Source organism: Mobula hypostoma, chromosome 8 (assembly GCF_963921235.1).
Source record: "Mobula hypostoma chromosome 8, sMobHyp1.1, whole genome shotgun sequence".
NCBI lineage: Eukaryota > Metazoa > Chordata > Chondrichthyes > Myliobatiformes > Myliobatidae > Mobula > Mobula hypostoma.
Window position 1 is genome coordinate 57,513,994 of NC_086104.1, and position 13,594 is coordinate 57,527,587.

Sequence of the window (13,594 nt, forward strand, 5' to 3'; positions counted from 1 at the left end):
GCCAAGGACGATCTATTTGCTTCAAAAGAACATGACTATTTAAACAATTTTATTTAGTACTAAATTATAAGAACAAGTTTGATAAAATTGGCTTGTATTCTCTTGAGTATGGAAGGCTGTGAATAGATTCAATAGTTGTTTAAAATGATAAAGGGATTTCATATCAGGCATTGGGCAGAAAAATACATTATTATTTCTGGTTAGGGGAATCCAAAACAAGAGCTTTGCTTTATAGATGTAAATCAAGAAAAGCATTGTCTGAATACAAATCAAAGTGCTTGAAATCTGAAGTGACATCAAAATGGCTATGGATGCTCAGTCAATCAGCTGAAATTTTCAAAGCTAAATACAAATTGCTGGAACAACTCAGTGGGTGAAGCAGCATCTGTAGAGGGAAATAGACAGTTGATCTTATGGGGCAAGGCCCTTCATCTCAACTGCAAGAGTAGAGGGGAGATAGCCAGAACATAGCAAGGTGAGAAGAATGAGTGTAACAGGAGCTGGCAAGCAATAAGGGGATTCACGTGAAGGAGGGGTGACAGGCAGATGGAGGAGAGAACAGTGGAAATAGTGAAAGAGGTTGGGAGGTGATACGTGGAGATGATCAAGGGCAACTGCTGCTGCAAATTTAGAGTTAACTTGCATATTACTACACAGACCATTCAGATCTTGGTTCACACGAGCAGTGCCATTCCTCCTTATCCCCACACACTTATTGGTGCTACTTCATGCACCCATGCTGAGCTTGTCAATTTCATCAACTTTGTCTCTAACTTCTAATACATCATCCTTCACAACTTCCGCCACCTCTAGTAAACATATATTTACTCCCCAACCCCCATTTTCTATAGGGATAGCTCCCTCCACAATTCCCTTGTCCATTCATCCCCACCCACTAATCTCTCTCCCGGCAATTAACCCTGCAAGCAGCTTAACTGCTACACCTGCCCATTCACCTCTGCCCTCACCTCCATTCAGGGACCTATGCAGTCCTCCTGGTTGAGGCAACACTTCACCTGAGAATCTGCTGGGGTGACCTATTGTGTCCAGTGCTCCCAATGCGGCCTCCTTTATATTGGTAAGACCCTTCACAAATTGGGGGACCACTTTGTTGACACATCCACTTCATCCGCCAAAAGTGGGACTTCCCAGTGGCCAAACATTTGAATTCCGATTCCCATTTCCGTTCTGACATCTCTCCTCTTGTGCCAAAATGAAGCCACCCTCAGGGTGGAGGAGCAATACTTTATATTCTGCTTGGGTAGCTTCCAACCTGATGGCATGAATATCGATTTCTCTTTCCGATAAAAAAATTCCCTCCTCTCATTACCCACTCTGGCCTTTTACCTCTTCTTATCAGCTTTTCACTTCCCCCGGGACCTCTCCTCCTTCCCTTTCTCCTATGGTCCACTCATCTCTCCTATCAGATTCTTTCTTCTCCAGCCCTTTACCTTTCCCACCCACGTGGCTTCATATATCACTTTCAGACTAGCCTCCTTCCCCTCTCCTCACCTTTTCATTCTGGCATTTCCCCCCTTCCTTTTCAGTCCTGAAGATGGGCCTTGGCCCGAAATGTCAACTATTTATTCATTTCCAAAGGTGCTGCTTGACCTGTTGAGTTCCTCCAGCATTTTGAGAGCATTGCTTTGGATTTCCAGCATCTGCAGACTTCCTCGTGTTTATCAATTCCTTGCTTTCTTTGTCACTTACCAGCAGTACTTTATAGTGGTCAATTGACCTACAAGCATATTTTTGGTACGTGGAATGATTTCTGTGGAAAATCCATGTAGTGATAGTAAGTACAAATAACACCTGAAGCTAAGATAAGCTGTTTTGAATATTAATGATGGAATACATGACCACCACATGCAGGCTATGTGGTTTGTTATATCGGTGACATAGAACCCAGAAATTTAGAGCAACCATCCAGACACATGAGGTCAAATCACACCATAGCAGCTGCTAAGTTCAATAAGTAACCCAGAATTATACAAAAAATATTCTTAGTAATGATGATAATTAAATTACTAGATTGTTACAAAAATACAATGGGAAGGTTGTGTTCTTCAGGGAAAGAAAAACAGCAGTCTTCGACACTGAAAAAAAATCACTGCCCTTAATCATTTTGGCCTATTCATGAAGCTAGGTCCGCAGCAATATGTTAGATTCTTAATACCCCTCTGAAGTGAACTAATAAACCAGACACTTGTTTCCTAATGGCTTTTTTAATGCTGGTAGATAAATTATTATTAAGTAGCAAAATAAAATCAAAGAGAAGTTGATAAGCACATGAAAGAGAGTAAATTTTAGGACAACAGTGTCATGGTCCCTTCTGGCAATCCCCCACCTTGCTATTTACCACAGGAATAAGGCCTCAATCACCTCATTTAATTTCCAATCATTCCCAGGTTCCTCTAACTACACACACCTGCTTTCCATCAGAAACTGCATGATAAAGACCCTGTGATTTTAACAAGGAGCTGCCAGTTTGTTGGTTGATTTGTGTAGGAGTAACCTCGTTCCATGGTTCTTAGGACTATCAGTTCTAAGTCTAGCATTGTTCCTGAATTCGCTACTAAAACCAAGACTCCTGGTAAAGACTCTCTTGGACACCAATTCCACGCTCGCTACGACCATAATGCCTCCCAACTCTGACTCCACACCCGGGTTCAGCACTTGGGTTCGTTCCATTGCCACGTCCTTGTAACAAACAGAGTATTAAGGAGAACGAACTGGACTCCAAATGGCCCCCTTCTGTGCTGTAATATGAAAATTAAGTCAATTCTGAGAGAGTACGAAAGTTGTTCCTTTGACAGCTAAATTGCGAAAAAATTTCAAAGACCAGTCAGGCAACAATTAGGTGTGCTCAAAGAATTAAGCCTTAAGACAATGCACTACACAGCTGAATCACAATTCTTAGATATGACCAGTCCCACTACTGGCATGCAGACAGGAGGGAGAAAACCTGCAAGCCCTCAGCATCAGCTTCAAACCCCACTAAATATCATGGCATCAGGTGGCATATGGACAAAAAAAATTCTGATTACTATCTAATATATTTCATCAGGTGATGAACTGAAACACCTTCCCTTTGGATAAAACCTTGAGGTAGCTATGAACATACAGTGGCATGCAAATGTTTGGGCACCCTGGTTAAAATTTCTGTTACTGTGAATAGTTAAGTGAGTAGAAGATGAACTGATCTCCAAAAATCATAAAGTTAAAGACGACATATTCTTTTCAACATTTTAACCAAGGTTACTGTATTATTTTTGTTTTATACAATTTTAGAGTGGGGGAGAAAAAGGAAAGGAGCACCATGCAAAAGTTTGGGCACCCCAAGAGATTTGAGCTCTCAGATAACTTTTACCAAGGTCTCAGACCTTAATTAGCTTGTTAGGGCTATGGCTTTTTTCACAGTCATCGTTAGGAAAGGCCAGGTGATGCAAATTTCAAAGCTTTATAAATACTCTGACTTCTCAAACCTTGTCTCAACAATCAACAGCCATGGGCTCCTCTAAGCAGCTGCTTAGCACTCTGAAAATTAAAATAAATGATGCCCACAAAGCAGGAGAAGGCTATAAGAAGGCAGCAAAGCATTTTCAGGTAGCAGTTTCCTCAGTTTGTAATGTAATTAAGAAATGGCAGTTAACAGGAATGGTGGAGGTCAAGTTGAGGTCTCGAAGACCAAGAAAATTTTGCGAGAGAACTGCTCGAAAGGCAAAAAAGATTGCTAGAAAGGCAAATCAAACACCCCCCCCCCCGCCCGTTTGACTGGAAAAGACCTTCAGGAAGATTTAACAGAGTGGTGGTTCTACTTTGCAGCGATACCTGCACAAATATGACCTTCATGGAAGAGTCATCAAAAGAAAACCTTTCCTGCATCCTCATCACAAAATTCAGCGTCAGAAGTTTGCAAAGGAACATCTAAAGAAGCTTGATGCAATTTGGAAACAAGTCCCGTGGACTGATGAAGTTAAAATAGAACCTTTTGGCCACAATGAGCAAAGGTATGCTTGGAGAAAAAAGGGTGCAGAATTTCATGAAAAGACCACCTCTCCAACTGTTCAGCACGGGGGTGGATCAATCATGCTTTGGGCTTGTGTTGCAGCCAGTGGCACGGGAAACATTTCACTGGTAGAGGGAAGAATGAATTCAATTAAATACCAACAAATTCTGGAAGCAAACATCACACCATCCGTTTTCAAAAAAAAAAAGCTTAAGGTGAAAAGAGGATGGCTTCTACAACAGGGTAGGATCCTTAACACACCTCAAAATCCACAAAGGACTACCTCAAGAGGCACAAGCTGAAAGTTTTGCCATGGCCCTCACAGTCCCCCGACCTAAACATCATTGAACATCTGGATAGACCTCAAAAGAGCAGTCCATGTAAGATGGCCCGAGAATCTCACGGAACTAGAAGCCTTTTTGCAAGGAAGAATGGGTGAAAATCCCCCAAACAAGAATTGAAAGACTCTTAACTGGCTACAGAAAGAAAGTGTTTACAAGCTGTAATACTTGCCAAAGGGGGTGTTACTAAGTACTGACCATGCAGGGTGCCCAAACTTTTGCTTCAGGCCCTTTTCTTTTTATTGTTATTTTGAAACTGTAAAATATGGAAATAAAAAAGTAATCTTCCTTAAAATATTAAAGAAATGTGTCATCTTTAACTTTATGCCTTTTGGAAATTAGGTCATCTTTTACTCGCTCAGCTATTCACAGTAACAGAAATTTTGACCAGGGGTACCCAAACTTTTGCATGCCACTGTACAAGGAATACACTCTAGATCTATTATCAAAAATGGTTTGGTAGCACAACCACAAATTATGAATGGTGGTGGTCAAATAACTCATGCAAGGATGGTAGGGCCCAATACCAAGAAAGACAAAGCCAAGGCTGAAGCAGTTGCAACTACAGCCAGAAATGCCAAGAGGATAATTGACAGTGGTTTTCTCCTTCAGATTACTGGCATCTGCCAATATGATTTATTACACATGGTATCAAGCAGCAGTAGACAGCAATGAATAACGGAATGGACCAGAGAGCATTTTGGCTGTAAAACTTTGGCCTATTTTTCAGAAATGGGCCAACTGTTTCAGTACAATTACAACAGCTACATCAACCCAACAGTGTGAGAAATTGCACAGGACTGAAAGAACTACAGAGGGTTGTAAATTTAGTCGGCTCCATCTTGGGTACTAGCCTACAAAGTACCCGGAAAACATCAAGGAGTGGTGTCCCAGAAAGGCAGTGTCCATTATTAAGGACTTCCAGCACCCAGGGCATGCCCTCTTCTCACTGTTACCATCAGGTAAGAGGTACAGATTTCTGAAGGCGCACACTCAGTGATTCAGGAACAGCTTCTTCCCCTCTGCCATTCAATTCCTAAATGGACATCGAATTTTTAAATATATTATTTCTCTTTTGCACGATTTTTAATCTATTAGATTAGATTATGAGGACACGCAGTCCTCTTTTATAGTCATTTAGTAATGCATGCATTAAGAAATGATACACTGTTTCTCCAGAATGATATCGCAAAAACACATGACAAACCGACTTAAAAAACTGACAAAAACTACGTGATTATAACATATAGTTACAACAGTGCAAAACAATACCGTAATTTGATAAGAACAGACCATGGGCACAGTAAAAGTCTCAAAGTCTCTCAAAAGTCCCATCATCTCACGCAGACAGTAAACCTCCAGCGCCGCCAAACTTGCCGATCCAAACTCCGAGCCTCCGACCAGCTCTCCAACACTGAGCACCATCTCTGCCGAGCACTTCGGCCCCAGCCCCCGCAATAGGCAAAGCCCAGGATTTGGGGCCTTCCCCTCCGGAGATTCTCGATCACACAGTAGCAGCGGCAGCGAAGCGGGCATTTCAGACGTTACTCCAGGTGTTCCTCCGTGCTTCTCACGGCTGTCTCCATCAAATCAGGATAGTGCACGGCCCCCTAGTTAACACATAATCGATGTCATTTGGAACGGCCGCGCGCACTGCATTGCGCCACCATCTTCTCCTCCCTCCTTATATGTATACTGTAATTGAGTTACTTATTTATTATTATTATTTATTTTTCTTCTCCTTCAAATTATGTATTGCATTGAACTGCTGCTGCTAAGTTAACAAATTTCATGACACATGCCGGTGTTAATAAACCTGATTCTGAAATTGTTCAGATTTGTAAACTGTCCAAATTTAACTGGCTAATTATTGACCAGTCCAGAATGTTCAAAATTCAAAGTAAATTTATTATCAATGTATATATATGTTACCATATACAACCCTGAGATTCATTTTCTTGTGAGCACACTCAATAAATCCAATAACCATAATAGAATCAATGAAAGACCGCATCAAAAGGGCGGACAATCAGTGTTCAACAGACAACAAACTGTGCAAATACAAGAATAAACAAATATAAATAAATAAGCAATCAATATTGAGAACGTAAGAGGAAGAGTTCTTGAAAGTTGAGTCCATAAATTATGGGCAACACACACAGAATGTGGGAGAAACTCAGCAGGCCAAGCAGCATCTATGGAAAAGACTAAACAGTTGACATTTTGGGCTGAGACCCTTCATCTGATGAAGGGACACCACCTGAAACATTGACTATTTACTCTTTTCCATAGATGCTCCTGGCCTGCTGAATTCCTCCAGCATTTTCTGTGTGCTGCATGGATTTCCAGCATCTGCAGATTTTCTCTTGTTTGCCATAGGTTATGGGCTAAGTTCAGTTTTGAGGCAAGTGAAGTTATCACCTTTGGTTCAGGAGCCTGATAGTTGAGGGGTAATAGCCACTCCTGAACCTGGTGTTGTGAGTCCTGAAGCTCCTGTACCTTCTTCCTGATTGCAGCAGCAAGAAAAGAGAGCACGACCTGGGTGTTGGAGTTCCCTGAAGTTGGACGCTGCTTTGAAGGACAATGGTCTGTGTCGATGGGCAAATGGTAGGGAGGGCTGATCCGTGATGGATAGGGCCACATCCACTACTTTTCGTAGGTTTTTCCATTCAAGGGCATTGGTGCTTCAGTGATGCAGCCAGTCAATATACTCTCCACCACAGATCTATGGAAGTTTATCAAAGTTTTAGATGTCATGCCAAATCTTTGAAAAACACTTTCTCTGTAATTGCACTTGCGTGCTAGACCCAGAAGAGATTCTCTGAAATGATAACACTGAGGAATTTAAAGTTACTGACCTGACCCTCTCTACCTCAGATCCCCCAATGAGGACTGGCTCATGGACCTCCAGTTTCCTTCTCTTGAAGTCAATAATCAGGTCCTTGGTCTCGCTGATACTGAGTAAGAGGTTGTGCTTGCGGCACCACTCAGTGAGACTTTCAATCTTCCTCCTATATGCTGATTTGTCACCACCTTTAAGTTGCTCTATGGCAGTGGTGTTGTCAGCATACTTAAATATGACTTTGGAGCTGTGCTTAGCCATGCAGTCATGAGGTGTTATACACAGGTGTTATAAGCTGAGCCAGCATTTAAATGTTCAATGCTGGTTACTCTTGAGAAGACAGTGGTGAGTAGTCTTCATGAAAGTATGGAAAAGGTTACTGATGGATAATGTCATTGATGGATAATGGCGCCTAACGGTGACTCCTTTGCTTGCATCTTCAGAAACAGCTCCATTTCCACCTTTAATATCTCTACTTTTCCCTTTCAGGATTCTTTTGAAGACCCTGACCTGGAGTTACACGCAGGCTTCGGTTCTTTGTGGGAATGGGACCCATTCTTGGGGTTCCATGACTGGCCGTTATTCAACATGCCAAGGGTTTGGCCTGAGAGTCTCGATCGTGTTCAGAAGCCTATGATCTCAGGGCTCTGGAGATGGGCGGATCGAGAGTCATGGCAGGAGACTCGTGTGTCGTCGGGGAGGTGGAAAATCTTTTGCTGTGGACCCAAAGACCCAAGGTCTTTGCGATCTTTGGACACAGAGCTCAAAAAAAAATGATGAAACGGACTTTTAACATGGTAAACCAGCGGGTTGTTGTTATGTCTCCCGCTTGCTGTGAAAATGGGGGACACCTCTCTCTCCCTTGCCAGGAAGCAAGAGAACCTGTGGGTTGGCGAATGTTGGACAAAATGCGAAGCCTTTGGGGTAACTTTGGTCTGTGTCCTTGCTATTGCTTAGCTCGCGCTTGTGCTCGATAGCAGGTGTGCTTTTTTTTGCTGGTGTGGGGAGGCGGGATTGTTGCTCATTTAGGCACGGGAGGGGGAGTGGGGGGACTTTGGGGTTCTCATGTTTAACTGTAGTTCATTCTTTGGGGCGCTTCTGTTTTCGTGGATGTTTGCAAAGAAAAAGCATTTCAGGATGTATATTGTACACATTTCTCTGACATTAAATTTGACCTTTGAACCTTTGGTACTTTCAAGTGATAATTATTCAAATTGGTAATTTTTTTAAATATAATTTTTATTGAGTTTTCAAGTAAATACAAGAGAAAAAAAATATCTACCCTCCCCCCCCCAATATGTACTACTACCTAAAGAGAAAAGAAAAAAAAGAACCGCCCGAATATTGGAAGGTTTCCACATGCTCCATGGGATTAAAAATAAATTTTATATATATTTGTTACTTTCTCCAAGGAACCAAGATCTTTATCATATCTAAAACATTACTTGGCTTCTCAACTCTCATAGTTCCCTGGGGAATCTCTTTGAACTTCACCATGTCGCTATGTGTTTCCCTCCCAATCATCCAGGCAAAAAGAAAAAAAATAGATGAGATACAAAAAAAGAAAAAACAAAATACCCCCCCACTAATGTTGTGAATGAAAAGATACACAACACCACCCCCCTCCATTGTGCGGGTCGTGGCTATTGCCACGTTGCACACATGAATAACGTAGCGATTGGTCAGTGTTTCTTCCAGCTCCCCCGTAACAAAAAAATTGTATATATATAAAAAAAAGTCATTATTTCCAACTAGTATTCCTCAAATTTTAACCTTTCTTCCCCTCCCTCATATAATTAATAATATATTTATATATTCATCTGCCTAAAAATCCAACAGGCCTATTCCTTGATCCAGTCTTCATCTTCAATCCATCTTGCTCCCCTGGGTTTGTTCTTGTATCTGGTGAATATTCAAAGAATCTCGCACAAACTCCTCCGCTTTCCAGTAATCGTCAAAAAATCTTTTTTCTCCACCAGTCAAAAAAATCCTCAAGGTTGCAGGATAACGCAATATAAATTGATAACTGTGATCCCATAAGGCTTTTTTCACTGGATTAAATTTCTTCCTTCTCTTCAGAAGTTCATAACTTATGTCAGGGTAGAAAAAAATTTTCTTCCCTTCTATCATCAGTGGCCCTTTTCTCTTCTTGGCAGCTTGGACAGCCGCCTGTAGAATCCTTTCTTTATCCTGAAATCTTAAGAATCTTATTAAAATTGATCGTAGATATTGGTCATCTTGTGGTTTTGGTCTTAGAGCTCTATGTACTTGCTCAATTTCAATTGATCGATCTTCCTCTTTCATTTGCAAGGTTTTCGGGATCCATCTTTGAAAAAATTCTATCGGATTATCTCCCTCTCTACCTTCTTTAAGACCAACAATTTTAATATTATTACGTCTACTAAAATTTTCCAACACGTCCACTTTCTCCAAGAGTCGATTTCTTTCTGTGTTCCAGACAAGCACATCATTTTCTGTTTTTTCCACTCTATCGTTAATATGCTCCATTGTTCTTTCCATCTTCTGAAGTTTCTTATCCATTTTATCCTGTCTTTTCATAGCTTTATCATAGCACATCTTCACCTCTCTAAGCTCTGTTCTTAATTTTCTTAGTTCAGCCGCGTTGTCTCCTTTACTTCCGGTCTCTTCCAGTTCTTCCTCCTCTTCTTCATCTGTATTCTCTGCAGAATCCAATTCTGACTCTGAGTCACTTTCAGTTGCAGTGGCTGTCGGTTCTTGTAGTTTAAATTGTGTCGATTTGCGCATGCGTACTTCTTTGCGCATGCGCATTTCCAGCATCTTCTTCCAAGAGACCGCTACCATTACTCCCTGTTCTTCTACACCAGAGATAAAATGCGTCTCCTCCGAAGGAGATCCAACCTGAATCCGAGGCTCCATCGCTGTAGTAGGCCCTTTTTTCTTCCCATCTCGCGGCGACTTCACAACAACAGACTTCTTCTGTTGCGGTTTACGAGGCATATCGTAGAGTCTTACGAAGTTTATAAGTAGTTTTCAGAAAGTATTTATTAACTTTACTTTGTTTAAACGGTACTTTGCTGATTTTTTACGGGAGAGCTGGATTTACATGCCCCCCCCCTTCAAATTGGTAATTGGTACAGTGCCTATATAAAGTATTCATCCTCCTTATAAGTTTATCGTGTTTTATTGTTTTACAACATTGAATCACAATGGATTTAATTGGGCTTTTTTGACACTCTTCAACAGAAAAGACTCTTTCATGTCAAAGTGAAAACAAATTTCTACAAATTGATCTAAATTTATTACAATTATTAAACACAAAATACTTAATTCCATAATTACTCACCCCCTTCAAGTCAGTATTTAGTAGATGTTACTTTGGCAGTAATTACAGCCTTGAGTCTGTGTGGATAGGTCTTTATCAGCTTTGCACTTCTGGACTGCAATCTTTCCTCATTCTTCTTTAGAAAAATGCTCAATCTCTGTCAGGTTGCATAGGCATTGTGAGTGAACAGCCTTTTCAAGTTTAGCCACAAATTCTCAATAGGATTGAGGTCTGGACTCTGACTTGGCTACTCCAGGACATTAACTTTGCTGTTTTAAAGTCATTCCTGTGTAGCTTTGGCTTTATGCTTGAGGTCATTGTGTTGCTGGAAAACAAATCTTCTCCCAAGTTGCAGTTCTCTTGCAAACTATATCAGGTTTTCCTCCAGGATTTCTCTGTATTTTGCTGCATTCATTTTACCCTCTACCTTCACAAGCCTTCCAGGGGCTGCTGCAGTGAAGCATCCCATGGTGGTGGCTGCATCATGCTTCACAGCAGGGTTGGTGTTGTTTTTGATGATGCATGGTGTTTAGTCTGATGGCCAAAAAGTTCAATTTTGGCTTCATCAGACTTAGGACCTTCTTCCTGATGACTTCAGAGTCTCCCACATGCCTTCTGGCAAACTCTAGCTGAGATTACATGTGAGTTTTTTTTAACAGTGGCTTTCTTTTTGCCACTCTCCCATAAAGCAGTTGTATGCACAGTCTCCCCCCATCTCAATCACTGAAGCCTGTAACTCCTTTTGAGTTGTCACAGGTCGTTTGGTGGCCTCCCTCACTAGTCCCTTCTTGCACGGGTCACTCAGTTTTTGAGGATAGCCTGCTCTAGTCTGATTTACAGTTGTGCAATAATCTTTCCATTTCTTGATGATTTACTTAACTGTACTCCAAGAGATATTCAGTGACTTGGAAATTTTCTTGTATCCATCTCCTGAGTTGTGCTTTTCAATAACCTTTTTGCGGAGACTTTTGGAAAGTTCTTTTGTTTAAGTTACTGACTCAACAGCAATTGGACCTTCCAAATGCATATGTATTTTTATTACAATCAATTGAAACACCTTGACTGCACATATGTAGTTAAAGGAAGTGATCTCCATTTAACTAATTATGTGACTTCTAAAACCAATTGGCTGCACCAATGATGATTTAGTGTGTCATATTAATAGGGGGAATCTTATGCAATCAATTTTTTGTTTTATATTTTTAAATAACTTACACAACTTTGTAGAGATCTGTTTTCACTTTGACACAAAAGAGTCTTTTTCTGTTGATCAGTGTCAAAAGAGCCTGATTAAATCCACTGTGATGCAATGTTGTAAACCAATAAAAATAAAAACTTCCAAGGTGGGGGGGGGGGAATACTTTATTATAGACACTGTAATTATTCAATAGGCCACTGAATCAAGACCTCATTACAATTTCGGTCCAAACATGTGTCAAGGAGCTGAATTCCACAAGTAAAGTGAGTATGACTGCTTTTAAGAACAAGGCAGCATGTAAATAAAGATGACAGTAAGAAACCTTATAAAGCTGAACTCAATGGGATCAGGAGGCAAGTATGCAATGCTTTTAATTACACCTGTTACAAAGGAAGGAGGTTGTGGTTTGAACTCAATCACGTCACTCTGCAGTTCCGCTGAGTAGTATCTTAAGCCCAACTATCCTCAGCTGTTTCATCAATTCCTTCCTTTCATCAAGAGGCCATAAGTAGGATATTTGTTGATAATAGCACAGTGTTCAATTCTATTTGCAATTCCCAGAAAATGAATTAGTCCGTGCCTGTATGCAAAAGACCTAAACGACACTTTGCACAGGCCAATAAATAGCTAGTAATTGTTGTGCAGCAGAACTGTTAACCGCCAAGCTTTGACATTCCATAGCATAACCATCACTAAGTTTCCTACTGACAACATCTTGGAGGGTCACCATTGACCCTCTACTGTACTGGCTACATAAATACAGTGGCTGGAAAAATTATCACGGACTGAAAATATGCTGACACTCCAAAAACTTTCCACTATCTACAGGCACAAGTTAGGAATGTGATAGAATATTTTGTACTTGCCTGGATGAATGCAACTGCAACAACAATCCAGCAGCCTTGATTAATGCCTTATTTAACACACTAAGTAATTGTTCCCTCTATCACGTAGTGGGTGCATTGTGAGCCATTTGCCAAATGTACTGCACTTACTCTCCCAGAACACAAGAACACTATAATGACAATGGGGAACAAGCATATGGGAACATAGGTACCTTTGGCTTTCCTTTATGTCATGTAACCACCATCTTATGGATAGACAATAAATGAAAGCTTTATCTAAGTTAGCAACATGAAAAAAACTAAATAACATATAAATACTCCAAGCAACTATGTTGGAAAATTGACCACTTGATACTGAGAGATTGATTAATGTTAGAGAGTGAGAATAAAGAGAAAGTGGGGAAAAAACTAAATAATATATAAATACTCCAAGCAACTGTGGTGGAAAATTGATCACTTGGTACTGAGAGAATGATTGTTAGAGAGTGAGAATAAAGAGAAAGTGGCAGACATGCATCACCCAACAAAATCACTAAGAAGATTTTGATGGGCTTCACCTAAAATAATCAAAACTGAGGACAAAATTCTAAACTAAAGCATAAAACTTGATTTAACACATATAAAAACAGTATCTCTTACCTTCACTGAATTTGGAGACACAAGGTACTGTGGATGCCGGACTCTGGCATAAAAGAAAAAACTGTTGGAAGAACTCACTGGATTGAACAGCATCTTTGGAAATAAATGGATGGTTTGTTTTGGGTCAAGACCCAGCAGCAAGACTGAGATTATAGAAGGAAGAGGAGGAAAGATAGCCAGTATAGAAAAGCGAGAGGAAGGAGTGAGATAGAGGTTGGTGAGCGATAGGTGGAATCAGATTCCACCTATCACCTACTAGCCTTTGTCTTACTCTTCCCTCCCACTTCTATAGACTGATTATCTTCCCTCTGCTTTCTCAGTCCTGTGGTAGGGTCTCTATCCAAAACTTCAGCCACCCCCCTTTGCTTTCACAGATGCTGCTTGACCCATTAAGTTCTTCCTACAGGACTATATTT

The 13,594-nt window shown here is 40.7% G+C and overlaps 1 protein-coding gene across 21 annotated transcripts in view; it reads right to left on the reverse strand.

The window, feature by feature from the left end:
* LOC134350558 (girdin-like) overlaps positions 1-13,594 on the reverse strand; it is a 280,107-nt gene that overhangs the window by 10,376 nt on the left and 256,137 nt on the right. Inside the window, exon 32 of one of the 21 annotated variants that reach the window (XM_063055918.1) lies at positions 5,686-5,960. The exons of the other annotated variants lie outside the window; for them this stretch is intronic. Within the exon in view, the coding sequence (XP_062911988.1) occupies positions 5,895-5,960 (66 nt within the window). The 3' untranslated portion in view covers positions 5,686-5,894. Of the gene's footprint in view, positions 1-5,685; positions 5,961-13,594 lie in introns of those variants that run through there. 21 annotated transcript variants of the gene reach the window in all.